The sequence below is a fragment of the Cicer arietinum genome, chromosome 3, assembly GCF_000331145.2.
Source record: "Cicer arietinum cultivar CDC Frontier isolate Library 1 chromosome 3, Cicar.CDCFrontier_v2.0, whole genome shotgun sequence".
In the NCBI taxonomy this organism is placed as follows: Eukaryota; Viridiplantae; Streptophyta; class Magnoliopsida; order Fabales; family Fabaceae; genus Cicer; species Cicer arietinum.
Window position 1 is genome coordinate 63,303,096 of NC_021162.2, and position 25,868 is coordinate 63,328,963.

Here is a 25,868-nt window from a genome sequence, read left to right on the forward strand (position 1 = left end):
TGGATAAGATTCTAATTTATCCCACTTAGTCAATTTGATGATAATATTTTATATTTAAAAACATAAATCACTTGAAATTGAATGAAAGAAACCATGATAAATATAAATTGACTTTTTTTTTAAGGAATTGATAACTAGTCGATGCACTTGTTAAAAAACTAATATATAAATTTTATATTGAAAATTATGTTTAAATTTTTAAAACCTTAAAGTTTATCCTTAAAGTTTAATTATTAAAAATATCAACAAAAAATTAGTTTACTATCTTCTTTAATATATTTTTATAAATTTACAACTTAAAATTATTATATATAGTATAATATTATACTTTTTATTTATCTATTAAAATTTTAAAAATTTAGTCACTTTAATATTTTAGTTCAAGACAATGTATTTGAAAATTATTAAATTTATTGCAAATTTTGGCAATGTATTTGAAAATTGTTCGATTTATATTTTTATGTGAGATATTGTTGATTTTATTAAAGAATTAAATAATATAATTAATATTTTATAAATCAAGTATAATTCAAATTAAATATAAAAAAATACGAATTTAAAATTTAACCATACCCATAAATAATTAACCCATTAGGGTATCCGATTTTGTAGACCGACCCAACCTAACCCGCTCCCATCTTTTTAGGCGAGTATATATAACGAACGTTAAGCTTTGTCAGCCTATAAAATATCTCTTGCTTCGCCTTATATCGCCGCACCTTCTCGTTTCAAATATTCACTTTCGCCTCCTCTCTCTTCTCTATCTCCTGCAGGTATCAACGCCGCTAGGGTTTCTCTCCTCCGTTTTTTTAATTAATTTTGTTCGATTATTTATTTATTTATTTATTATCTGCACGTTTATTTATATTTAATCATTTAGTTTTTATACATGGAGAAAAACAGAGATTGTGTTATCGGCATCGTGATTTCATATATTTATTTATTTGTTTGGAGGTTTTTATTTTAATCGAATTTGATTTTGATAAGACGTCATTTAGATCTGAATATCTGTCTTCTATTATCTGGTTGCGTATTTTTTTTTACAGCATGATTAGTTTCATACGTTTTTTATTCGATTTGACAAAGTATTTTGGTGATTGAATGAATATAATTTGTTTTCATATTTAGGTTTTTTTATGGTGTAATATTTGTAGGTTTAGGTTATATCTTATGTTGAAATTAAGCCTGTTGGTGGTGCTTGATATATGTTTTAATCTGTATTGATCTGTTTTAACGGTGATGGTTTTTGTAGAGCCGGAAGGCATCTATCACTAATTTACGTAGCAGATTACTGTGTGTGGGATATGCTTGGTTAATACTATTTGATCTGATTGTTGTTAAATATAACATGCTTAAATGATTTAAGATATTTTGCAAGTTTCTTCAGGAGAAAGATTGTTATTAATGGCTTTAGCTTTGGGAAATATGGTTGTAATTATTATGAAGTATATTATTTATTGTCGTATTCGATATTTGTTTGTGTTGTGGCAAGCGTTATGCGCGTTATGCACAGATTAATGTTGTGGGTTTAACTACCTGTTCCATCTGTTATGTTGTCTTCTTTTGGAAGTATTAAATATAATTTTTTTTACAATTATTTGACAGAATCAGAACATTTCACTATTGTAACCGACTAATATAGCTTCTAGTTGTTGATTCAGGATTCCTGCAAGTTCTGCAGTAGCAGATTCCGAGGTGAAGGTGAAGTTGCAGTTTCTTTCATGTTTGAACAAGCAATCATCCATTTGGGAGCCATTGAGTTGCTTGGAGAGTGTTTTTCTTCGTCTAGGAAAAAGAACAAGCCTTTGCCGAGAAAACTCAGCTGTATGCATCGTGCCCCATACCAGGAACATACTGATATCTGTAGTTTCTATTTGCAGCCTCCCGTAATTTCTGAAGAGTCTTTGTGATCATAATCAGCAAATCATTGAATTTCAGCATTTGCTGATTGTGATATCTAGTCTGTTTCTGAGATTTCCTTCATTTGACTCATCATGGCCTTACAGAACATTGGTGCTGGAAACAGCGATGATGCCTTCTACAGGTATAAGATGCCTAGAATGATTACAAAAATTGAGGGCAGGGGTAATGGCATCAAAACAAATATTGTCAATATGGTTGAAATTGCAAAAGCTTTGGCAAGGCCACCCTCTTACACAACAAAGTATTTTGGTTGTGAACTTGGAGCACAGTCAAAGTTTGATGAGAAAAACGGGACTTCCCATGTCAATGGATCGCATGATACTGCAAAACTTGCTGGTCTTCTCGAGAATTTCATTAAGAAATATGTCCAGTGTTATGGTTGTGGAAATCCTGAAACTGAGATCTTGATTACTAAGAGTCAAATGATCCAGTTGAAATGTGCTGCTTGTGGTTTTGTGTCTGACGTCGATATGAGAGACAAGCTGACTACCTTCATCATTAAGAATCCACCTGAAGTGAAGAAAGGGTCCAAAGACAAGAAGGCCATGAGGAGAGCTGAGAAGGAGAGGCTGAAGGAAGGTGAAGCGGCTGATGAGGAGCTTAAAAAATTGAAGAAAGAGGTCAAGAAGAAAGTAACTTCAAAGGAAAGCACCACAAAATCAAGCTCTTCAAGGAAAAAAGGGAATGGATCTGATGAAGATCATACTTCTCCTACCCACAGTCCAATTGATGAGAATGATGAAGCTGAAGATGAAGATGATGATGTACAATGGCAAACAGACACATCACTGGAGGCTGCTCGGCTACGAATCCAGGAACAGTTAAGTGCTGTCACAGCTGATATGGTCATGCTCTCCACAAATGAACCAGAGAAGGAGAAAGCAGCCACTAAGGTAAGTGACACTCCTAATAATGGTAATGGTAACACCATTAACTACAAGACTCTGGTTGGGGAACTCAAAGCAAATTTGAAGAAAGGTGTCTCGGCCAAAGAATTGGTGTCCCAATGGGCAAAACTTCCTGTCTCTGCCCAAGAAAAGATGAGTGCTCTATATGAAGCCCTTTTTGGGGATATTGAGAAAGGGTTTGCAAAAGAAGCGCTTAAGAAGAAGAGTTACCTTGCTGCTGCTGTTGCTCAGGAAGAGGGTATGCCATTGTTGTTGTTGCGTGCAATTGAGGAATTTTCTTGCAAGTCCTCTTCCAATGCACTTAAGGAGGTTGCCCTGGTTTTGAAGGCACTCTACGATGCTGATGCCTTGGAGGAAGAGCACATATTGCAGTGGTATCAGGAAGGGCTGAAAGGCGATGACAAGAACTCTCAACTTTGGAAGAATGTTAAGCCTTTCATTGATTGGCTTCAGAGTGCAGAATCAGAGTCCGAGGAAGAATAGTGTTGCCCATATTGTTTACTTTTGTTGCTTTGATCGTGTCTTTTTATTTTGAATAAAAGGGTCTTGTTGCCCCTGGTGTTGTTGAGTTTTTCTTTTGAAACTTCAAATTATGGCTCGTAAAATTATGATTTTAGACTCTTCAATGTATTTTTGTTTGAGTTATGTTTTAAAACTTGGAATTGTCATGCGTGTTTGTGTTTTTCGATCTCGTCTCTTGTATTATTAAATATTTTATATTTATTTAATGAGGTGTCCTTTTTCATTGCTCTTCCGTTATTGTTTAACCAATTAACTTCAACAGCAAGAAGAGACAATAGCAACTGACTCCCCACGTTAAATAATGTGTTTCGTACAAAATTACACATCTGAATATTGTCATTATGTGATAGAAAACGCCACAACTCATTTTGTATTGATACTAATAATCTGAGTAAAGTCAAGCATATTACAATTAGTACAAGCTTTATCCATTAAGACTCATTACATCATCAATATACTTAATATTCCAATTCTCTCAAACCGAAGTCTTCAAAGCTCCAAGCTTGTTGCAATTCATCATTGCAATTCATCAGTGTTATAATAATATCTTGGAGTATCTTCTGTGTATCTTATAATATTTTAGAATGTAATAAAAAATATTTAGCATTTATTATGGATTCAATTGATTTTCTTATGCATAGGTACATTGATATCTTTTCTGTTTATGATATTTTTGCCTCATATTCTATTTTATTTTATTTTTTCCTTTGTTTTAGTGGTCCATAGGATCTAGCAGGCTGCAATTTAAGTGGTGTTTGCTGATAGGCTATACAGTTGTAATAACAAAACTGTTCAGTATTAAACCAAATGACTGATTAAAAATTTATTTTTTGTTGGAGAGGATTGTTTTGTAGAGTGATGAGACTGAATTTTGTTTTGTAGAGTGATCAGGTTTGGAAGTACACGACTTTTGTTTGAATAGCTAGATCATGAGGATGTGACAATTTTGCTGCATTTTCAATATGTACAGAAAAACTAGTTCGAGGAGATCTGAACTTTTAGACCAAATGTATAATGGGTGCATTTTGTTCTCATAAGAACTCTAACCAAATGATATGCAAGGTTTGAAATTGCCGTTGCATTTTGATTCTTAACGTTGCATAGACTGGGAATAATACAACCAATTTACTAAGAAAAATTGGTTTTAAATGCTGAAAAACTGGCTTATGAACTAATTTAATGAAAAATCAGTATAAAAAATCATTTTCTTTTTGTCTTAGAAGAGATGATCCACCATCATTAATTCTGAAGTCCGACACAAGACGTTCAACTTAATAAAATTTAAATAGGTTTAAGGACAAATAGATTAGTCTATATAAAAATAGTTTTTAAACTGGTTTAAATATATTAAATTGATTCATATTATAAATTAGAATTAAACTACTTTTAAACAAAGTGAGCTTATTTTAAAATAATTTTTAGGAAATTATCAATATGGTGCAAAATTTGGTTTATTGAATGCACTATAATGTCAACTGTTTTCAGTATAGATATTTTTTTTCCCTCTTATTATGAACCTTGTCAAAGAGAGTCCCGCTTATAAATATGATTAAAGTCGTTATTAAGTTTTAAAGTCTAAAATCTCGTTAAAAATTTCCTTACTAAACTTTTATTATCAGGTCTTCTATTGAAATAACTTTTTTAAAGTATGAGTTCATTATTTTTTGTGAACTTAAGTGAGACGACTCATAGACCAATATTTTGTTAATTCATATTTTATTTTGAAATTCTTTTAAAATTGACTTTTCTAAAAAAAATATCAAAAGAATCTAAAACATTTTTTCTCAAATAAAAAAAATTCGAAAAAAAATAAAAAAAATTTATAAATCATATTTTATAAAAAAAAAGCAAAACTTTTTTATCACAATTTTGAAGAAAAAATTATTTTCCTAAACAAAAAGTTGTCAATTTTAAAAAATTAACTTTGAAGTTTTCTTTCTCAAAATCTTTTTAACTATAAAGTTTTTTTCCTCCAACATGCAGAGCAAAACCATTAATTAGTGAATTTGTAAATTGGATAAGTATAAATATGATTGAAAGTGTAATGTGCATAATACAAGCAAAACAATACACTGCAGCAGATATGAAAACAACCTTATTGTAAATATGATCACAACTCTAGAACATGAACAATCAGACCCTTTTTCATTTCTAATGCTTAAAAACTAAAACACAGATAAAGTTGTCGGTGTCACAATCTTAGAAATTAATTGAAAAATAAAATGCATTCATGCAATAAGTAATCAAGATAAGACAATTAAGTTTGGTAAATTATCTTCAAAAGCAATCTAAATATTAATGTAGATCTTAAACAGAGATTCCACACATTCACTTAATTAGCTGCTTGAGTAATTGAATTAAGGTCGGGTTAAGTTCAATAAATCGACTTTAAAGTGGAAGTCATAATTGTTTTGATCTTGATCCAATTACTTTTGAATACTAACTACGTGAATGTCTAAAATCTTGGTGGAGAACATGGATTAAAAGAGAGCAAATGAAAATTACAATATTGGCAACAATGCGGAAGAGCACGAGGCTCGTTGTAGAAGGTGCTGAATATTCAAAGTTGAATTCATGATTTGCGGGAAACAGTGCTATGAAGTGATGATTATTCAGACCAATTCTTGGAATGTCCCAGTTGCCCCTGAAAGATAATAATCTTTTGAGCAATAAATATTTGAAATTTTTTAATTCGTAAATTTTCTTAATGATAGTTTATTAAAAATCTTATTAATTATAGAGTTAAATACCTATACACCGGACTTGTAAAAATTAATATATGCGTGAAATTATAATTGATGAATGGATTGATTGTGTATGTTTTGAAAGTAATATATGGGTATCACAATACAACATCCAGTATTTAAAAAAAATTACTTTAAAAATTAAATAATATTTATTTAAAGATATTTTTATATTAAAATAGCAATAGATTTTTTTTTACTAAAAAGTGACAGTGTTTTTGAAATAGGTAAAGTATTTTTTTTTTGGCGAAATTGAGTTATGTCACATGACATTATATTAATCTATTTTCACTATCAATTTTTAAAGAAACAAAATTAATTTATGAGAATCAAATAAAACAAAATAAATTAATATCAAGCAAAATATTTTTTTTAATCAAGTAAAATCTCAATCTTAATAATTAAATTCAAAACACATTAATTTGATTGAACTTTCTGAATAAAAGTTTTCAATAAAGAACATAAAGAAGTAGGATTTTTAACATAATTAGATAGCAATTTTGACTAGATATTATTTTGAAGGAGAAAAAAATAAAAGAATACTCTAGAGACAAGACCGCAAAATAAATAAATATATAAAAAGATACTAGGTATGCATTCGTTGGTATGATATAAGTAATGTTAAGCCTTGCTTGCCTCTAAAATCTCTCATATAGCCGCACCTTCTCATCTTCTCAATCACACACTTTCGCCTCCTATCTCCGCCTTCACTTTCTTCTCTATCTCCTGCAGGTATCAACGCCGCTTGGGTATTTCTCTTCCCTTTTTCTATTTTTTTTTTATTAATTTTGTTTATATTATTCGATTATTTATCTATTTTTCTGCTCCTTTATTTAATTTCAATTATCTACTTTTATATCTCGAGTAAAACCTAGATCGTGTAATCGGAATCGTGTCGTCTTAGCTCCATCGAATATTGATTTCATAGATTGATTTGTTTGTTTGTTTGGAGTTTTTTTTTTTCAATCGAATTTGATTTCGATAAGATGTGATTTAGATCTGAATATTTATCGACTATAATCTGGTTTCGTCGTTTTATGTCACGATTTTCCGTTAAACGCGAGCATTTGGTAATATATATTTTCGTACGTTTTTTATTCGATTTGAAAAGTGTTGATTGAATGAATATAATCTGTTTTTATATTTAGGTTTTATTTATCGTGTAATTTTTTTAGGTTTAGGTTTGAAATTAATCCTGTTAGAGGTGTTTGATATATCTTTTAATCTGGATTGATTTTTTTAACGGTGATGGTTTTTGTAGAGCAGAATGACATCCTCTAATTTATGTAGCAGATTACTGTGTGTGGAAAATGGATTAAGACTTAATTGTTATTGTTTTGTTGATGTTAAACATAACATGCTTAAACGATTTATAAGCTCTTTTGCAAACTGCTTTATACAAAAGATTGTTGTTATTCATGGCTTCAGGATTGGGAAATCTGGTTGTAATAATTATGAAGTATATTATTTCTTGTCGTATTTGATATTTGTTTGTGTTGTGGCAAGTGTTATGTGCTGTGTTATTCATACATTAATGTTGACTTCATTTGGAAGTCTTAATATCAAATATGTTGACTTCTTTTGGATGTGTTAATATCAAATATTTCACTATCGTAATTGAATAATGTAACTTCTGGTTGTTGATTCAGGATTCCTGCAAGTTCTGCGGTAGCAGATTCGAGGTGAAGGTGAAGTTGCAGTTTCTTTCATGTTTGAACAAGCAATCATCCATTTGGGAGCAATTGAGTTGCTTGGAGAGTGTTTTTCTTCATCTAGGAAAAAGAACAAGCCTTTGCCGAGAAAACTCAGCTGTATGCATCGTGCCCCTTACCAGGAACATACTGATCTCTGTAGTTTCTATTTGCAGCCTCCCGTAATCTCTGAAGGAGAGTCTTTGTGATCATAATCAGCAAGCAAATCTTTGAATTTCAGCATTTGCTGATTGTGATATCTAGTCTGTTTCTGAGATTTCCTTCATTTAAGTCATCATGGCCTTACAGAACATTGGTGCTGGAAACAGCGATGATGCCTTCTACAGGTATAAGATGCCAAGAATGATTACAAAAATTGAGGGCAGGGGTAATGGCATCAAAACAAATATTGTCAATATGGTTGAAATTGCAAAAGCTTTGGCAAGGCCACCCTCTTACACAACAAAGTATTTTGGCTGTGAACTTGGAGCACAGTCAAAGTTTGATGAGAAAAACGGGACTTCCCATGTCAATGGATCGCATGATACTGCAAAACTTGCTGGTCTTCTCGAGAGTTTCATTAAGAAATATGTCCAGTGTTATGGTTGTGGAAATCCTGAAACTGAGATCTTGATTACTAAGAGTCAGATGATCCAGTTGAAATGTGCTGCTTGTGGTTTTGTGTCTGACGTCGATATGAGAGACAAGCTGACTACCTTCATCATTAAGAATCCACCTGAAGTGAAGAAAGGGTCCAAAGACAAGAAGGCCATGAGGAGAGCTGAGAAGGAGAGGCTGAAGGAAGGTGAAGCGGCTGATGAGGAGCTTAAAAAATTGAAGAAAGAGGTCAAGAAGAAAGTAACTTCAAAGGAAAGCACCACAAAATCAAGCTCTTCAAGGAAAAAAGGGAATGGGTCTGATGAAGATCATACATCTCCTACACGCAGTCCAATTTATGAGAAGGATGAGGCTGAAGATGAAGATGAAGATGATGATGTACAATGGCAAACAGACACATCACTGGAGGCTGCTCGGCTACGAATCCAGGAACAGTTAAGTGCTGTCACTGCTGACATGGTCATGCTCTCTACAAATGAACCAGAGAAGGAGAAAGTAGCCACTAAGGTAAGTGACATTCCTAATAATGGTAATGGTAATGGTAACTCCATTAACTACAAGACTCTGGTTGGGGAACTCAAAGCAAATTTGAAGAAAGGTGTCTCGGCCAAAGAATTGGTGTCCCATTGGGCAACACTTCCTGTCTCTGCCCAAGAAAAGATGAGTGCTTTGTATGAAGCCCTATTTGGGGACATTGAGAAAGGGTTTGCAAAGGAAGCACTCAAGAAGAAGAGCTACCTTGCTGCTGCTGTTGCTGAGGAAGAGGGTATGCCATTGTTGCTGCTGCGTGCAATTGAAGAATTTTCTTGCAAGTCCAATACCAATGCACTTAAGGAGGTGGCCCTGGTTCTGAAGGCACTCTACGATGCTGATGCTTTGGAGGAAGAGCACATATTGCAGTGGTATCAAGAAGGGTTGAAAGGCACTGACAAGAACTCTCAGATTTGGAAAAATGTGAAGCCTTTCATTGATTGGCTTCAGAGTGCAGAATCAGAGTCAGAGGAAGAGTAGTGTTGGCCATATTGTTTACTTTTGTTGCTTTGATCGTGTCTCTTAATTTGAATAAAAGGGTCTTGTTGTCCCCTTGTGTTGTTGAAGCTGTTGTTTTAAACTTCTGAATTGTGATGTTTGCCTGTGTTTCTGGCTCGTAAAATTATGGTCTGAGACTCTTTTGAGTATTATTAACATTATGCGTTTAGTTTTTCTTGATCTCTTGTTGAGTATTATTAGTCTTATCTTAGTATTATACATCTTCCCAACTTCTTTTGATAAGGTATATTGTTTTTATGTTTTCTTTCGAGAGATATATTGTCTCTTATTCACGTTGTTATCTACCTTGCTCATCCTTTGGTTAAATTTTTTAAATATGTTCTATACAAAGGATAACAACAGTTAGTTTAAAATCAGGGTCTAAAATGAAAATAATTTTTTTTAAGGGATTAGAAGTTATGAATTTTTTTTGTAAAACTCAACAAAATAGTGAGATATTACAGAGAATACACTTATTTGACTCTTCTATTTATTATATTTTTCTAATGTGTTATTTTTGTTTAGAAACTTATGTTACTCTTTGCTGAAATTGGAAGTACGACATAATCTCGCACAGTACTGTTTCCGCTTAATATCAGGAATAATGTTCTCCAAAAGGATTATATGAAGTGCGAACTGGTCGTTTGATTATTTTAAGGATTAATTTAAGGCTGAAGATACTGTTGAATTCATCCAATGATTTATATTGGGTCAGATAGAAGTATTAACAAGGATAATTTGTTAGAGCTTTTGATATTTCCCATTAACAAGGAATTGTGTTAATATAATTGTGAACAATAACATCTAGTTTACAGATTCAATTTTTCAGACAAGGAACTACACCAATTTCCTCATAAATTCTGCTACATCCGTTTTTTTCATCAGTAGTAGACAATGGAATCACTCAATATGGATGACTCGCAGCTGAGACTGCCCCATGTCAGTTTCCTCATGTGATTGCATGAGGGAATTATGACCCTGCAGAGAAATATAAAATATTTACCTTGCATTAAAATACTAAAACTATAGTACAATATGAACAAGGAATTGTTATCAGTTTGTTGAAAACAAAAGCATGTGTTCTATACAAATGTTTAAGGACAAAAATTGAGTTCATTAACCTGGTGTTGAAGTTGTTGGATAGCAGTAATAGCTTTTACCATTATATAAACTGGTACAATTATTCCAGTGATTCCACACCCTAGCAACTTCAGTACATTCAAGAAATAAAAAATTTGGACTGATGCATATATCAAAAAAAGGTTGTCAACTGTTTTCATCATGAATGTACCTTTATTCTCTTACCATAAGCACTGTTAAAGAATACTCTCCTACTCCATCGAGTATAATCATGATTGGAAGTGTGTGCCGTAAAACAAGCAGAACAATAAACTGCAATATATATATATATATATATATGAAAACAACCTTTTTGTAAGAATGATCACACAACATTAACAATCAAACCTTTTTCATGCATTCATGCAATCAGCATTTCAAAGCCATTGAATCAAGATTGGACAATTAAGTTTGGTGAATTATCTTTAAAAGTAATCTCAAAATCAAAGTAGATCTTCATCTAATGGTTCCAGATTCTAATTAACTTTTACGTAATTAGTGCCTAGAGCCGTTAAATTAAGATTTGATGACTCCGATTTTAAGTTCAATCAATCGGCTTTAAAGGCAAACTCAACGTCAAAATTGTTCGATCTTGATCCAACTACTTTAAATACTAACTACGTGAATGTGTGAAATCTGTGTGTAAAACATGGATTAAAAGGAGGCAAACTGAATTTACCACAATGGAAACAATGCGGAACAACATGATACTGGTTGTAGAGGGTGCTGAATATTCAAAGTCGAATTCATGATTATCAGGAAACAATGCTATGAAGTGATGATTATTAAAACCAATTCTTGGAATGTCCCAATTGCCTCTGAAAGATAACAATCTTCTATGATCCACAGAAAAGGAAATTAATATGAAAAGGAGGATTTTGAATATAACTAACTGATGAATAACTGTTACCCATAATGGAATAAAGGAGCTAGTGGAGGAGCAATATATCCCTTAAGTTGCTGCAATTGACACACTCAAATAAATTAAGGGGAAGAAAATTAACCATTTTCTCACAAATTTGAATAACTTCTGATGATATTAAGAGTAAATAACTATTTATTTTAATTATTAAATGTATAAGACGATATATTATAGTCTTTTAGTGTACTAAAATTTCAAGAATAGTCTTAATATGTCTTCTGTGAGTAATTTCAAAGGTTAAACTATTAAACAAAAGACACATTTACAAAGTACAAACCTGTTGGCAAATCTCACAAGTAGTATCACCTTTCTCATTGCACCATCTTTGAACACATATTCGATGTGCATACTACAAAATATCAAAAGTAAATTAAGTAATAGAGTCAAAATAAATTATTAACACATTAGTAACATTGCATTATGCATATTCGAGTTAACCGCACATGCATCATGCATGAAAAAGTTAACTATCAGATTTTTAACATTAACCCATGAATTTAATCTGAATTGACTACTATATCAAAATGTTGAGCAATTATAGACTATATAATTGCCTATATTATTCTAGATTATATAATTGCCTCAAGAAAAAAAATGAGACTATATTAAATTAAAAAGCCATACAAATAAATTTGACAAACTAGTAAAAGAAAATGTCTCATCGGAACTTTTTCAATCTGTATCGATCTTTATCTTTGATAATAAATAATTTTGTGTATAGTAAAAAAATAGAGCAAGGGATTTCTTGCCTTCAAGGTGCCACTACAAGAACAAGGTGTATCCATGTTTGAATCTTCATCTTCGTCGTGACATATTCGACATTGTACTAATGTATTAGGTGAATATGACTCAATTTGTCTATCCATTTATTATATAAAAAAAAATCACATCAACATTGTTGGACTATAGAGCTGTAATTTGTTGCAATAACTTTCTTTAGATTTAGTATATATGTAGCTGATTAATCAACAAAACTAAACTAATCTCAAAACCTTCAGCACTAGGAAATAATTTTATAAGAAATTACAACTAAAACATGAATTAATTTCATCATAGAAACGGTGTTGTTTCCTTTTTTATTTATAATTATTATTATAAGTAGTTGCTTTTTGTTTTGTGTTTGGCTAAGGAAGTACGTTTCAAAAAGGTAAGGGAAGAAAGGAACTTCCAATTACTCAAGGAAGGTATAGTGTTTAGCAATATGAAATTCAAACACAAATAGTTAATTATAAACAAAGTATATGAATCTTGGAAGTTCTGTTATGATGAACATTGCATTGGAATTTCATTTTTTTTAACCAAATGAATGGGTTGTCCAAATGTTGTGGTCATAACCGTCCTTCAAATACCAAACTTCAAGAGCTTCCCCTTTTATTTTGCTTGTCTTGGCGAATCATGTTTCAAAGAAACAACGTTTAAGTAAATAAAAACAATATCAATTATCAATTTATAAATTATTAGTTTATTTGCTTTGGACAAAATATTTCAGCGAGTTTATGTTTTAGCCAATTTCTTCTTCTATCGACTATGACTCACATTATTTTCTACTATTGTTTCTTTTTTCTTTTTTCCCTCCTAATCTATACAAAATATATAATAACTATGCAACACATTATTTTCTACTACTGTTAGATAAATTCAGTCTTATTCTTTTTTCAGTTTGTCATAATTATTTTCACTTTTGAAAGTTAAAATTTTGGGGCCATTAATTTTTATGGTTAATCACTATTTCTTCTTCTTTTGTCACGGTTTTTTTTTTGGTGTGAATGTGTTTCAGTGGAGAACTCACAGATAAAAAATAATAACAATAATCATATTAGGGGGCTCTAATGTTAGAAACATTTCAACAACCTAAAAGTGGTTAATGTGTTATATTCTCTTAGCTTTGTGTCTTGTTAAAAAATGAGTTGTGATTAATTTTTAACGAAGGACAAAGAATGTTAAATTGAAAGGGACGTGTTTGTCAACCAAAAAGTAAAGTAAGAGAGGGTTGTGTTCTGTTAAAAAATGGAGGGGTGTGACTGCCATTTTACCAAATCCTCAAGAGAGGTTATTGTAATTTTCCCTAATAAATAATAATATCCTTAAATATTGGTCTCATATTTATAAAGCGTTGTTCATATTGTCATGCTTTTGTCAATGCAAACATGTTTTCGGAAACAACTGAATCAATAAATTTTTACAAGAGGTCAGAAACTATATTTAGTACAAAGAATCCTAAATAGAAAAAGTTAACCACGGGTTCATGTATGATGAATAACATCTACATCAATCATCGTACGAGGAGTGAGGAGCTGCGGTGCAACCAGGATCAAATGGATCTTCAGATCCGCAACAATGCCAATACTGAAAGACTTTGCCAGAATCAGGAGTGTTCATAGTGCCCCCTTCATACACACTCTCAAACTTTCTCTTAGTTTCTCCTGTGGTTGAGGAAAATAGAAAGAAAGTGCAATCATTGCCAATTTATATATCTAAGTAGTAATGCAGATGAGTATATAGATATCAAAGTTCACAAAATTTCTTCAATGTAATTGATTGGACAAAATAAAAAGCTTAAATATATGATTGGGTCCCGTAATTATACGTTTTTTTTGTTCTTTTAATCCCTATAAGTTTTTTTGTTTGATTTTGGTCCGTGCAAATATTTTTGTTTGATTTTAGTCCTTGCAAATATTTTTGTTTGGTCCTTGCTTTTTTGTTTTAGTCTCTGTAAAAGTAGTTTTATTGAAATAAGTCCTTGCAATTTATATAATATTTGACTTTAGTCCCTCAATTATTAGCGATAAAAGGAATTACAGACCAATTTCAATAAAAATCAATTTTGCAGGGACTAAAACAACAGAACAAGGACTAAAAACAAAATAAAATTATTTACAAGGACAAAAATCAAACAAAAAAAGCACATATTTGCAAGGACAAAAAATATATTTAAAACAGATTAAGATTATTAATAAAAGCTTAGAGGTCAATGGTTTGGATCCTTGTAATTGCATCATCCCACACTCAAGCTTGAGTTCTTAACCTTTCATAGTAGATCCTTTTGTTTACCTAAACTTTATTGAAACCAATGCTATGGCTCTATACAAGTAAAAGAATCCATGTTATGTGTTGCCATTTGTAGCTACTGTAAACACAATTTAAGAGTGAAATCACATAAGATTTTAAAAATACTCTTTTGAGCTTTGTCAGCATAAGCTCTTCATAAGATTTTTCTCCCTCCTTCCCCTCAGAGTTAATGTCGTGTATATGATGTTTATTCCATTTCAAACTAATCAGATAGTCGACTAAATTTACATCTAATACATGAGAAACATCCAAAGGCTATGTGCATAGCTCGTTAGTCAAAAAGGCCTGATATTTATATTTTTGAACAAGTTTCATACTAAGTGTCTCAACCATTAATCAAGTATTCTTAAAACTTAATGTAATACTTATTGTCCTACATAATGATGAAAGCTATTTCCACTAAGTTCCTACCATAGAAGAGAAGTAAGGAAAAAATAGTAATCAAGACTCAAGGAACCTAATTTCCAAGAAAAAAGTGAGTGAAGAAAGACATTGAGATAGCTTTGAAAAGGTTTAGAAGAAAGCCATACATGCCCCATGATAACCAATGTACTGAGTGGAAGGAAGCCCTTCTATACCTCTCAAGCCTCAACTATCATACTTCAAATCCCCAAGGCGTAGCTCAAGTGGTTGAGTTGGGACACTAGAAAGAGTTTGAGAATGAGGTTCATAGATCAAACCTTGGCTACTAACACTAATAACACAACATACTAACAACTGATATTTGCCTATCCAAAAATAAAACTATCACTACTTCAAAAAACTTGATCAATTGAAAAGAATTGAGAATTCCAAATGTAATCCCAGATATAACATCAAAGCTGCCGTGCATTGTGAACCATGTACCACCCTTCCTTCAATGTCAAGTTTGAAAATAAATAACTCGTTTAGCCATACTTTTTGTCGGCTAGGTCTGAAAGTAAATTTCACTTAATCAGGACACAATAATATGATATTTTCGCTAGGGGTTCAATAAAATCGAATACCAGATACTCTTACTACACGACACATTCACATGAAGAAAGTCGAGAAAATTTGTATACAGGAAAGACCAGCCGTCATTTGATAATTCAGTAGTTACTTTTACCTTCTCTTATTCATTTTTCACATCATAAGTTCAACAGTTAACACTAGACTTAGTATAATGTCTAAAGCAAGCAATTACCACATGCTCACCATTACTCAACTTCAGCAGCCATAACAAATGAAACTTGATAATTTAACAACCTTTGTCTCATCAACGTAGACTACTCCAAGGTAATATATAATGTGGATTCTTCGACCAGGTTTCATCAAGACACTGAAAGCTTTTAAAGGAAATATTTTCTATGAAGCCCTAATACATAAACTCGACACCACACAGACACTAATACGTGACACATTAGACACCATCATCAATATGAAGTGCCTGTGCTACATATATATTTCATGTCAAAAGTTACCAACTGAATTGATGGATAGATCTTGGTCGGCTTCTCATAAAAACAAAAACAAAAATTACCCGCATGCCCATGGTTCTAAATTGCAGTTCACAACTGCAATAAAATGGTTTTAGAGATTTCTGCAACAACAGCACACCCATAATTGAAGTCATATCAGCCATATTTACACTCATTTTAGCGCAGTATAATAGTTCGAAGCATAATCGCAACCACAATTTAAAACTGTGCTCACATCCGTCTAACATATTAGATAAACATTAGTAACACTAACTAGTTAGACTAATTATCTTAAGTATATCACACTACTTAGCAGACTTGGGTTTCATCATTTCCTTTGTAACTAAATACATCAAAAACCTAAGAACCACAATTTGATAATATTCAATTATTCATGTATCAAAATATTGCTGTCGTGAAGATGGAAAATTTAAATCACATGGATTAAGACATAAATGCATAGGAAAATGTGTGGCGTGGGGTTAGCGTACCTCCATAATGGGCAGTGTGAAATCGACAGGAAAGAGGGTTGTTGAGGGAAGGGTCGAATTGGGTTTTGCAGTTCTTGCAAGTTCTGAGATTGATGCTGTGGTTGAAACTTGAGAAACACCGAATAGATGAGAATTGTAGCAAGAAATGCGTGCAATTTATGTTGGTTTGAGATTGAATAGCAATGGGGGTTTTGTTCCCGTGAAGATGAAGAAGAGGATTGTGACAAAACCAAAGAGCCATGGAAACAGACATAACAAGAATTCAATGCATAAGATATTTCAAGTAATTAAATATAAGTAAGAATGGATTCAATGATTGATTTTTCTTGTAATGAAAAAATTATTTATCATTATGTCATTTTTTTTAATTTTTTAATTAATGTAATAATTATTTTATTGGTTTCTTTTTAGTTGTTATATATATGCAATATACTTTTTTGTATTAATTTATCGTTTTTAATGTAACATTCATTATTATTTTATCAATAATATTTTCAGTTTAGAAAAAAAATAGATAAAAAATAATAATTAATGATTAATTTAAGTTAAATAAATAAATAAGAATATAATTAAAAATAATAATTTAATGGAAAATAACAAATTTATTAATTGGCTTTGGTGTGTGTAAATTCTTTTCTTTCTACTTTCAGGTTACATTTATTAATTAATACATGAGTATATATTTTTTACTTTATTAATTGGCTTTGGTGTGTGTATTAATTAATACATTTTTTTCATGGGCTTCAACTCATGACACCCCTTCTTTCTCCCCATTGTTTAACAATAGCAAAATTTTAAAAAAAATACCCTTTACATTACTTTTAAATTATTATATTATATTTTATATTTATGATATTTAAAATATATAAATAATTAATATAATTTTATAAGAAATAGTTAATAAAAATAATATAATAAAATTATTTTTTTCTTTTATTTACAATAATTTGATTTATTAATACAACAAAAATCAACAAAAGCGACATTTATCTATCTAAGTGTATAACTAGTCAAAAAAGGTAGTAAGACCATTAAAAAAAAATAGTGATAGAAGTAGAATTAAGGTAATAAAAATTAGATTGGATTGATTAGTTCCAATCAGTTGAATTAGAAGTCAGATCTTTATCTTCTGATTTCTATAATCCAACGTGACACTAAATCAGATATTAAATTAAATAATTTATAGAAAAATTAAAAATATTTGGCGGTATATCGAATTCTCTAGCCCAACTATTTTTCCATTTTGTTTTGTTTGTTTAAAAGCCAAAAAGTAGTTGTTTTTATCTCATTAATTTTTTTTTTTAGAAAAAACTTTATTTTTGGAAGGAATTTAACAAAATGAACTTGGGACTTGGAAGATACGTTAAACAACTATCATGTAAGAAAACAAACATTCTTGTTATTCCTCTTCTCTAACTTTTTCAAAAAACGCAAACAGACTTATATTTAGAACCAAATGTCCTCACCATTTTCCACATAGTCATCGATTTAGAACATCTACTATCAATATATAACAAAAAAAACTATAAATATAAAGTTATAATTAGGAGTCATAAATGACATTTGTTTTAATTATTTAAATTGATAAAGCACAATGATGTGACTCAGTTTATGTTTATATATTTGCAAAATAATATCTATGACATTTTATATGGAATTTAATTTTTAATGTTGAAAAAACTATAAATATTGTGTAATTTATTTATTTATTATTGTTTATATATCATATTAAAAAAAAATATATGTATTTATTCATTACCGGTCCTATCTCAATCCAACTTGGGTTGAACCTCTGAACTTTAAACCGTTGAGCATATATGTTCAATGTCCGCTCTAAAGGGGTGTGAATAACAATTTTCCACCAAAAGGTTTGAACAATTGGGCCTCTGGTTATAAATTTTGAGTCACAAATCTAAGCCCATTTACGTTGATATTGACATAAAACAAAAAGGGTGACTCACCCCCCATTGGTTAGTAGTTACCAAAATCAAAGGAAGGCTAAACCAGAAGAAGAAAATGGAAGTGAGTTTAGCCTCAACATGTATGCCACTGAGCTTCAAGTTGAAGAAGCCATTGAATCATAACAACAACATTTTCCACTCTCAAATTCCAACCTTCAAAGTTTCAACCAAACACACAAAAACAACAAACAAACCTCTTTTCATCGTTAATTCAATCAAACCCACTTTATCCTCCAACTGGCTCGTTTCCCATGATTTATCTTCATCAACTGCTTCCGCATGGCTTCCCAAATTTGAAGAACTCGACACTACTAACATGCTTCTCCGTCAAAGGATTGTCTTCTTGGGTTCTCAGGTTTATCTCTCTCTCTCTCTCTCTATGAATCTTTTTCTTTTTATGTTACTTTCATATTTTAAGAGTACCCTTTGTCTTTTTTAGGGTCTATTTTTGGAAATTTACAACCTTGTTCATGTGGGTTCAGTCTAATAGCATGCCCACAATTTGGGGGAAAAAGGTTATAAAAAGAGAGAAGAATTAATTAATATGATAATATTGTTGAATTGCTCAAAAGGTGTTTGATATGTTGTTGATTTTGGGATATTTGTATGGTTGTTTATGTGGTTTCATTTTGGTCAAAGAGGTTAGTATGGTCAAAGAAATGAAACAACAAAGAGGGAAAATGAAATGCAACCGAATAGATAGTATCTGATAGTGTGTTTGTGAATTTCTTTGTCTGAGCAGGTGGATGATATGACTGCAGATTTTGTCATTAGTCAGCTTTTGTTTTTGGATGCCGATGATCCTGAGAAAGATATCAAGTTGTTTATAAATTCACCCGGTGGTTCTGTTACTGCTGGTATGTAAACAAAGTTTTACTTAATGCTGTTAACTCCTTTGTTCTTATCTGCACTTGACTTATGGATTTACTTGAATCTTGAGCTCGTGTTGATTGATTCCTCGGAGATGTTCACTTAATACCATACACAAGCTTTCAGGCTTTAATAACACACATTAGTTTAGTGAATCGCTGATTGTGGTAACTTAGTTGTTGGTATGTGTTATACCCTATTTTATTTTACCTGAATAAAACAAGTAATTGTTGATCACTTTGATTCACAAGCTAATTCAGATTTGTGAAAATTTGATTCCCATTTTAGCTTTTGAAAGGTTCTATCTATAAGAGAACAAATTAATTGAGTTGGTGAGTATTAGGAAGGAACTCAGTATTAGTGAAGTTGGCGAGTTTTTCAGTGTAATGAATCTGAAACACATCTGTCTTCTGCTAATTGCTATTATTTTGTTTATCATTCCATGTAGGAATGGGAATTTATGATGCCATGAAGTTATGCAAGGCAGATGTGTCAACAGTTTGCCTTGGGCTTGCAGCATCCATGGGCGCGTTTCTCCTTGCTGCTGGTACAAAAGGGAAGAGGTATTGTATGCCAAATTCCAGAGTTATGATCCATCAACCACTCGGATCTGCCGGTGGAAAAGTAAGTCTGTCCACTTATATCCCCCGGTTTTGATTTTTACAATCAAGTAATAATCAGTCTGAAGTTTGTCATAGATTGTTTTTTTCATGGGATGGAAGCTTTAAGATTTTCTTTAATTGCGAGTACCTGTTAACTCAATTCCAACATGAAATGAGTGAAAGAATCTCTCGTCATAAACCCTTGCATGATTGCTTCAAATCTGTAGCTTAAATATGCTAATAACCAGATTAGTTGAAATAAGTTGATTTGTATTTATGTTAATAATAACCAAACTACTTTTTTGCTTACTCTATCTACTAAATGAGAACTATTTATAACTCAAACTTTCCAAACACGCTAATTAGCCATTTGGCATTCGGAACAAACAACTAATTTCTTTTTGTCTGTTGTAATTGTGGGTCATTGGTTCAGAAGATGCATTGAAAAGAATGAGTTTCATTGAACACTAATTCCAATCATGTTCCAATGGGTGTACAACACTAAGAGCATGGTGGATGTATTGAAAGTATGTATAATTCCTTAACGTTTGAGAGATCCAGATCAATCTCTCCCAATACAGTTTCCTTGCCATTCTGTTTGGTTCTCCCCAATTTTAGTCCTCACTAATTGCTCAACCTAATTAACAGTAATTAGGTAGTTTGTGCTTATTACTATTAGAAATCAAACAAGTGAGAAAGTTAAGTAAAAGGATAGAAAGAAAAGTTCAGTGAGAATCTTAGAGCTGTTTCTGTGAAACTGGACCTGAAAATGTGGCACATGTCTAGAAAATACAGTAGTCCTTTTTATAGAGGACTTGGATAAAGGTAAACTAACTAACTGACATAGCTGTCATTTAACTGCTGCATCAAACGGTTCACCTCTTCGACCTTAGAAGGGATAGTAGCTCCCTCTAAAAGAAAGGGAAGATCTTGCTCCTACAAAGCTCTCATGTGATGCATGTCTTTCTTCATGTAGATTGCGTTAAGAGTGGTGCATGTTTGATATACCATTTTTTTTTTGCAGTGAGTATATATAGAAGTATTTAACCTGGAGCTGTTTAGGCCATCTAGTATTAATTCATAATGTTTCGTTTGATTACTAATATGTATATGATGCTTTCTTTTGGATGTTAGGTTGTACAATAGTTTTTACCTTGGTAGCTCTGAGCAAAACAATTCAATTAAATAGGTCTATTTGAATTTACTTATTTGAACTTATCTATTAGCATAAACACTTGTGAGACTGTTTGACAGAACTTATGGAAACATCTTATTCATAAATTGCTTTAAACTTATTTCCATAAACTTTATAGGATTCTTTATCATAACAGTTTGACTTTATTTTATCTTCCATTATAGGAATAGCTTATACATTCACACTTCTGTGATAAACTCTTATGCTATAAGTGCTTAATTAAGCTGTTTAACGAAACAGGGACACAATACTAAACAGTGAAATGTGATTACAGGCTACCGAAATGAGCATTCGTGCAAGAGAAATGGTATATCACAAGGTTAAGATAAACAAGATACTATCAAGAATTACAGGAAAGCCTGAAGAGCAGGTTAGATATAAATGTCTAATTAGTATGTTGTCCAAAATGATACAATATTTTCCACCAATTTAATTTACTTTATCCTCGTCATACAGATTGAATTGGACACGGATCGTGATAATTTTATGAATCCATGGGAAGCGAAGGAATATGGTTTGATTGATGATGTTATTGATGATGGAAAACTGGGGTTAGTTGCTCCGATTGGAGATACAACACCACCTCCAAAAACTCAGATAAGGAACCTATGGGAAATTAAAGGAAGCTCAAAAGGTAAGAAAAATTTGCCCTCAGAGTATGAGTTATCACAGAATGGATTGAAAGGAACTCAAGGAAGTGAATGATAAAGGATGTGGACAAGAGGAAACACCAAAAGCTGTATGAATTATGGGACAAACAAGGATTGCATTGATTTCATACTCCAACAGATTTATTTTGTTTTAACTTGTTCATGATGATGACCTTCAACAAGTATTAAAGGGATATTTCCATTTGTCATCATAGATAGTAGTTACATTTCATGTAAATCCAGACTGTAGTATATTAGATATCAAAACATATATTGTATGCTTCAAGTGTTAGCTTCCCTAATGAATATATTTTCTCCTATGTTCTGAATGAAGTTTTATGAATGCTTTCCTCCATTTAAAATGGAAGTTTCTACCACACATCCTTCTTGTTAATTCCCATCCATCCACATAGACCTCTCTCCACTTCTCAGGTTGAACTATCCTACCACATGATTCTGGAAGCATACAAAAAAAAAAAGTACTTTTGTTAGCAACAGCTTGGATTAGGCCTAGCAACAATTTATCAAGTAGTTGAAAAGCAACCCTAAGAAGGAAATGGTCAATGTATTCATTCACATTGAAATAACAAGATATATGATTTTCTTTTTGCTCTCTATACGATCAATTCTGTTATTTTTTCTTTTTCCGCACAACCAAATGTCTTATGTCAAGTTTGTTGATCGAGTTTTAAATGATGGGTACTTATTTGGTACTCAATCTCAAGAGTATTTCTAGAGTTACCTTCTCTCCTATTTTATAGTTTGAAACCTGAACAACAAAATATCAAGTTTTTATAGTTGCAAATCTTGTTTTCATAATGAAAGTGTTTATTTATCATGAGGTGGTGAATGCAAAATAGAAGTTAAAATGAAAATGAAAAAAATTATCAACTATAAAAATATAAAGCGAACACATTAATTATACATAAGTGAAATTTATTAGTCTAATATATTTAAAACATAAAACAAAGTTAAACTTACAATTGGAGTGCTTAAAATATGAATGTGATATTTTATTTTTTAACTAATTGTCTTTTGAATAACAGTATGTTAATTATTGTTGGGTAGCGATAACTATCTCAATAATGCGGAATATTTTTTCCTGTAGATAAATAGCCAAACCGAAAATACCACTGAGCAAAAATAATGGGTAGAAAATTAAATATGAGAAAAATGCAATTTTTAACGTGGAAAACTTCCCTCAAATTGAGAGAATAAAAACCACGGGACCTAGTTTAGTAAAAACTTCCACTATAATAATTAATGGGTCAGTCTTCCTAATAAACAATAACAACCTTTCACTATGGGTATGCCAAAGTAACTCTCAGATAAGATAAAACTACTCGCTGTATATTAAAATAACAAACTCATTGGTAGAAATGACATACTAAATTTGTAGATCAAACGAAACAAGTTTGCTGCACACCTGTTACCACCACCGGAACCAAACCCTTTATTTTTCTTCTCTGACAGCTGTTCTCTTTCGTTCTTCTAATTTCAATAATAATAATACTAATAATAATACTAATACTAATAAAACTAGTGGGTTCCACTTGTTTTGTGAACCCACCCAACAAATCTCCCCCTCACGACTCAAGTGGGAAGGTACTGATCAACCATGCCAGCTTTCTTTCTACAACATATCATCTTCGACACAGACAATGTCTTCGTCATCATATCTGAACCATTCTCATCAGTATGAATCTTCTCAATTAAAAATGACTTCATTTTCAGTGCATCTCGTATCCAATGATACCACACTTAAATATGCTTCGACTTTGCATGAAAAGTCAAATTCTTGTTGAGATGGATCGCACTCTGACTGTCACAGAATAACACAAACTTGTCTTGTTTGAGGCCTAACTCATGTAGGAATTTCTTCATCCACAAGAGTTCTTTGGACGCTTCAGTTGCTGCAATGTACTCAACTTCAGTAGTGGACAAAACAACACACTTTTGTAGTCTTGATTGCCAAGACACAGCTCCCCCTGCAAAAGTCATCATATAACCAGAAGTAGATTTTCTAGAATCAAGATCACCTGCCATATATGCATCTGTGTAGCCATCCAATACAGGTTCATCACCTACATAGCATAAACACACTTTGGAAGTGCCTATGAGGTATCAGAGAATCTACTTCACTGCTTGCCAATGATCTTTACTAGGATTAGAGAGAAATCGACTAACAACTCCAACTGCATGAGCAATATCTGGCCTTGTGCATACCATAGCATACATCAAACTACCAACTGCGGATGCATATGGAACCTTCTTCATCTCTTCTTTGTCTTTCCCACTTGTAGGACATTTATCAGAATTCAATTTAAAATGAGTAGTAATTGAGGTACTAACAGGTTTGCAATTGCTCATGTTAAACCTCTCTAACACCTTCTCAATATAATTGTGTTGAGACAACCACAATTTATTATTCTTCCTGTCACGAGTAATTCTCATACCCAAAATTTGCTTTGCAGGACCTAAGTCTTTCATTGCAAAAGACTTGTTCAAATATTTATTTAAAGATTGAATCTTCTTAGTGTCATGACCAACAATCAACATGTCACCCACATATAATAAGAGAATAATATAATCACCATCAGAGAATTTCTTGATAAACACACAATGGTCAGAAGTAGTTTTACCATACTCATGTTTCTCCATGAAAGAATCAAATTTCTTGTACCATTGTCGAGGTGCTTGCTTGAGCCCATACAAGCTTTTCTTCAATTTACACACAAGTTGCTCTTTACCTTTGACTTTGAAACCCTCTTGTTGCTCCATATAGATCTCTTCCTCCAAATCACCATGAAGGAATGCAGTTTTCACATCAAGTTGCTCAACTTCTAGGTTCAAACTAGCTGCTAACCCAAGCACAACTCAGATAGAGGACATCTTCACCACAGGTGAAAAAATTTCATCAAAGTCAATACCTTTTCTCTCATTAAAACATTTCACAACCAATCTTGCTTTGTATCTTAGTTGAGAACTATTCTCTTCTTGCTTTATCTTGTATACCCATTTGTTCTTGAGTGCTTTTCTACCATTAGGCAACTTTACCAAATCAAATGTGTGATTCTCATGCAAGGAATTCATCTCTTCTTGCATGGCCTTTAACCACTTTTCTTTATCAACATTTGTAATAGCTTCTTGATAATACTCTAGCTCTCCACTATCAGTGATCATCACATACTCATGTGGAGGATATCTTTGAGAAGGTTGACGTTCTCTAGTAGATCTTCTCAACTCAAACTCGACTGGTGGCTCAACTGGAACCTGCTCATCATGGTGAGGCACATGATGATGAGTTACATTCTCATCATCTACCTGTATATCTCCCCCATCAACAAAGGTTTCTGCAGGGGGATTAGGCACAATATTTTCAATGTAACTTCTGGAATTTGGTTTCTATTTTTCAGCTTTATCAAAATCTTCAATAGTCTGGTCTTCAAGAAATATTACATCTCGGCTTTTGATAATTTTCTTGTCAACCGGATCCCACAATCTATAACCAAAGTCTTCATCACCATAACTGACGAATATACACTGATTGGATTTACTATCAAGCTTGGACCTCTCATCTCTTGGAACGTGAACAAAACATCTGCAACCAAAAACTCTCAAATGACGGTAAAGACATCTTTTCCCTGTCCACACTCTATTTGGAACATCACCATCAAGTGGAATAGAAGGAGAAAGATTGATCAAATCCACTGCAGTTTTCATTGCTTCACCCCAAAGGATTTCGATAATTTTGCATGAGAGAGCATACATCTGATTTTGTCATTAATCGTACGATTCATTCTCTCTACAACACCATTATGTTGAGGTGTCTTTGGAACTGTTTTCTCAAACCTGATTCAATGTTCTCTACAATACTCTTCAAATGGACCTCTATATTCGCCACCGTTATCTAATCGAACACATTTCAATTTCCTTCATTTTTCTCTTTCAACACTTGCATGAAAATGCTTGAAGACTCCAAATACACAGTCTTTAGATTTCAAAGAAAATGCTCACACTTTTCTAGAGTGGTTGTCAATAAAAGTAACAAAATATGATGCACCACCAAGAGATTTACTATCCATCATACAAACATCAGTATGAACTAAATCAAG

At 32.1% G+C, this 25,868-nt stretch overlaps 5 protein-coding genes across 7 annotated transcripts; 3 read left to right on the forward strand and 2 right to left on the reverse strand.

Annotated features, from left to right (window-relative positions):
- Window positions 1-624: 624 nt before the first annotated feature.
- LOC101497160 (eukaryotic translation initiation factor 5-like) lies at window positions 625-3,576 on the forward strand. 2 transcript variants are annotated; one of them, XM_004492924.4, is made up of 2 exons: window positions 625-773; window positions 1,662-3,576. In XM_004492924.4, exon 2 carries the CDS (start codon window positions 1,995-1,997, stop codon window positions 3,312-3,314), a length of 1,320 nt encoding a protein of 439 aa, XP_004492981.1. In that variant the 5' UTR covers window positions 625-773; window positions 1,662-1,994; the 3' UTR covers window positions 3,315-3,576. The 2 variants fall into 2 exon arrangements, with proteins under 2 accessions (XP_004492981.1, XP_012569157.1); XM_012713703.3 differs by having other exon boundaries at window positions 692-773; window positions 1,650-3,576.
- Window positions 3,577-6,673: 3,097 nt separating this feature from the next.
- Window positions 6,674-9,615, forward strand: LOC101496617 (eukaryotic translation initiation factor 5-like). Of its 2 annotated transcripts, none has more exons than XM_004492923.4 (2): window positions 6,674-6,829; window positions 7,747-9,615. In XM_004492923.4, the coding sequence occupies exon 2, from the start codon at window positions 8,086-8,088 to the stop codon at window positions 9,415-9,417; it is 1,332 nt and encodes a 443-aa protein (XP_004492980.1). In that variant the 5' UTR covers window positions 6,674-6,829; window positions 7,747-8,085; the 3' UTR covers window positions 9,418-9,615. The 2 variants fall into 2 exon arrangements, with proteins under 2 accessions (XP_004492980.1, XP_004492979.1); XM_004492922.4 differs by having other exon boundaries at window positions 6,686-6,846.
- A 538-nt stretch (window positions 9,616-10,153) lies between these two features.
- Window positions 10,154-12,534, reverse strand: LOC101497490 (uncharacterized). Its single transcript, XM_004492925.4, has 7 exons — window positions 12,226-12,534; window positions 11,754-11,825; window positions 11,465-11,514; window positions 11,234-11,372; window positions 10,741-10,827; window positions 10,557-10,643; window positions 10,154-10,413 (listed from the first exon to the last, which is right to left on the reverse strand). The coding sequence occupies exons 1-7, from the start codon at window positions 12,340-12,342 to the stop codon at window positions 10,336-10,338; spliced, it is 630 nt and encodes a 209-aa protein (XP_004492982.1). The 5' UTR covers window positions 12,343-12,534; the 3' UTR covers window positions 10,154-10,335.
- A 1,021-nt stretch (window positions 12,535-13,555) lies between these two features.
- LOC101497826 (uncharacterized) lies at window positions 13,556-16,752 on the reverse strand. The gene is made up of 2 exons (XM_004492926.4): window positions 16,476-16,752; window positions 13,556-13,899 (listed from the first exon to the last, which is right to left on the reverse strand). Exons 1-2 carry the CDS (start codon window positions 16,726-16,728, stop codon window positions 13,745-13,747), a joined length of 408 nt encoding a protein of 135 aa, XP_004492983.1. The 5' UTR covers window positions 16,729-16,752; the 3' UTR covers window positions 13,556-13,744.
- A 1,652-nt stretch (window positions 16,753-18,404) lies between these two features.
- Window positions 18,405-22,073, forward strand: LOC101498145 (ATP-dependent Clp protease proteolytic subunit 3, chloroplastic). The gene is made up of 5 exons (XM_004492927.4): window positions 18,405-18,791; window positions 19,179-19,293; window positions 19,755-19,930; window positions 21,378-21,473; window positions 21,560-22,073. Exons 1-5 carry the CDS (start codon window positions 18,492-18,494, stop codon window positions 21,806-21,808), a joined length of 936 nt encoding a protein of 311 aa, XP_004492984.2. The 5' UTR covers window positions 18,405-18,491; the 3' UTR covers window positions 21,809-22,073.
- Window positions 22,074-25,868: the final 3,795 nt, after the last annotated feature.

Excerpts from the sequence above, each read along its gene's own strand:
- LOC101497160 (XM_004492924.4), top strand. The coding sequence starts at position 1,995 with ATGGCCTTACAGAACATTGGTGCTGGAAACAGCGATGATGCCTTCTAC.
- LOC101496617 (XM_004492923.4), top strand. The coding sequence starts at position 8,086 with ATGGCCTTACAGAACATTGGTGCTGGAAACAGCGATGATGCCTTCTAC.
- LOC101497490 (XM_004492925.4), bottom strand. The coding sequence starts at position 12,342 with ATGGATAGACAAATTGAGTCATATTCACCTAATACATTAGTACAATGT. Across the intron at positions 11,515-11,753 it reads CTTGTGAGATTTGCCAACAG|CAACTTAAGGGATATATTGC; the intron begins GTTTGTACTTTG and ends TGTCAATTGCAG. Across the intron at positions 11,373-11,464 it reads GCTCCTTTATTCCATTATGG|AGGCAATTGGGACATTCCAA; the intron begins GTAACAGTTATT and ends GTTATCTTTCAG.
- LOC101497826 (XM_004492926.4), bottom strand. The coding sequence starts at position 16,728 with ATGTCTGTTTCCATGGCTCTTTGGTTTTGTCACAATCCTCTTCTTCAT. Across the intron at positions 13,900-16,475 it reads TCACACTGCCCATTATGGAG|GAGAAACTAAGAGAAAGTTT; the intron begins GTACGCTAACCC and ends CCTCAACCACAG.
- LOC101498145 (XM_004492927.4), top strand. The coding sequence starts at position 18,492 with ATGGAAGTGAGTTTAGCCTCAACATGTATGCCACTGAGCTTCAAGTTG. Across the intron at positions 18,792-19,178 it reads TTGTCTTCTTGGGTTCTCAG|GTGGATGATATGACTGCAGA; the intron begins GTTTATCTCTCT and ends TTGTCTGAGCAG. Across the intron at positions 19,931-21,377 it reads TCGGATCTGCCGGTGGAAAA|GCTACCGAAATGAGCATTCG; the intron begins GTAAGTCTGTCC and ends ATGTGATTACAG.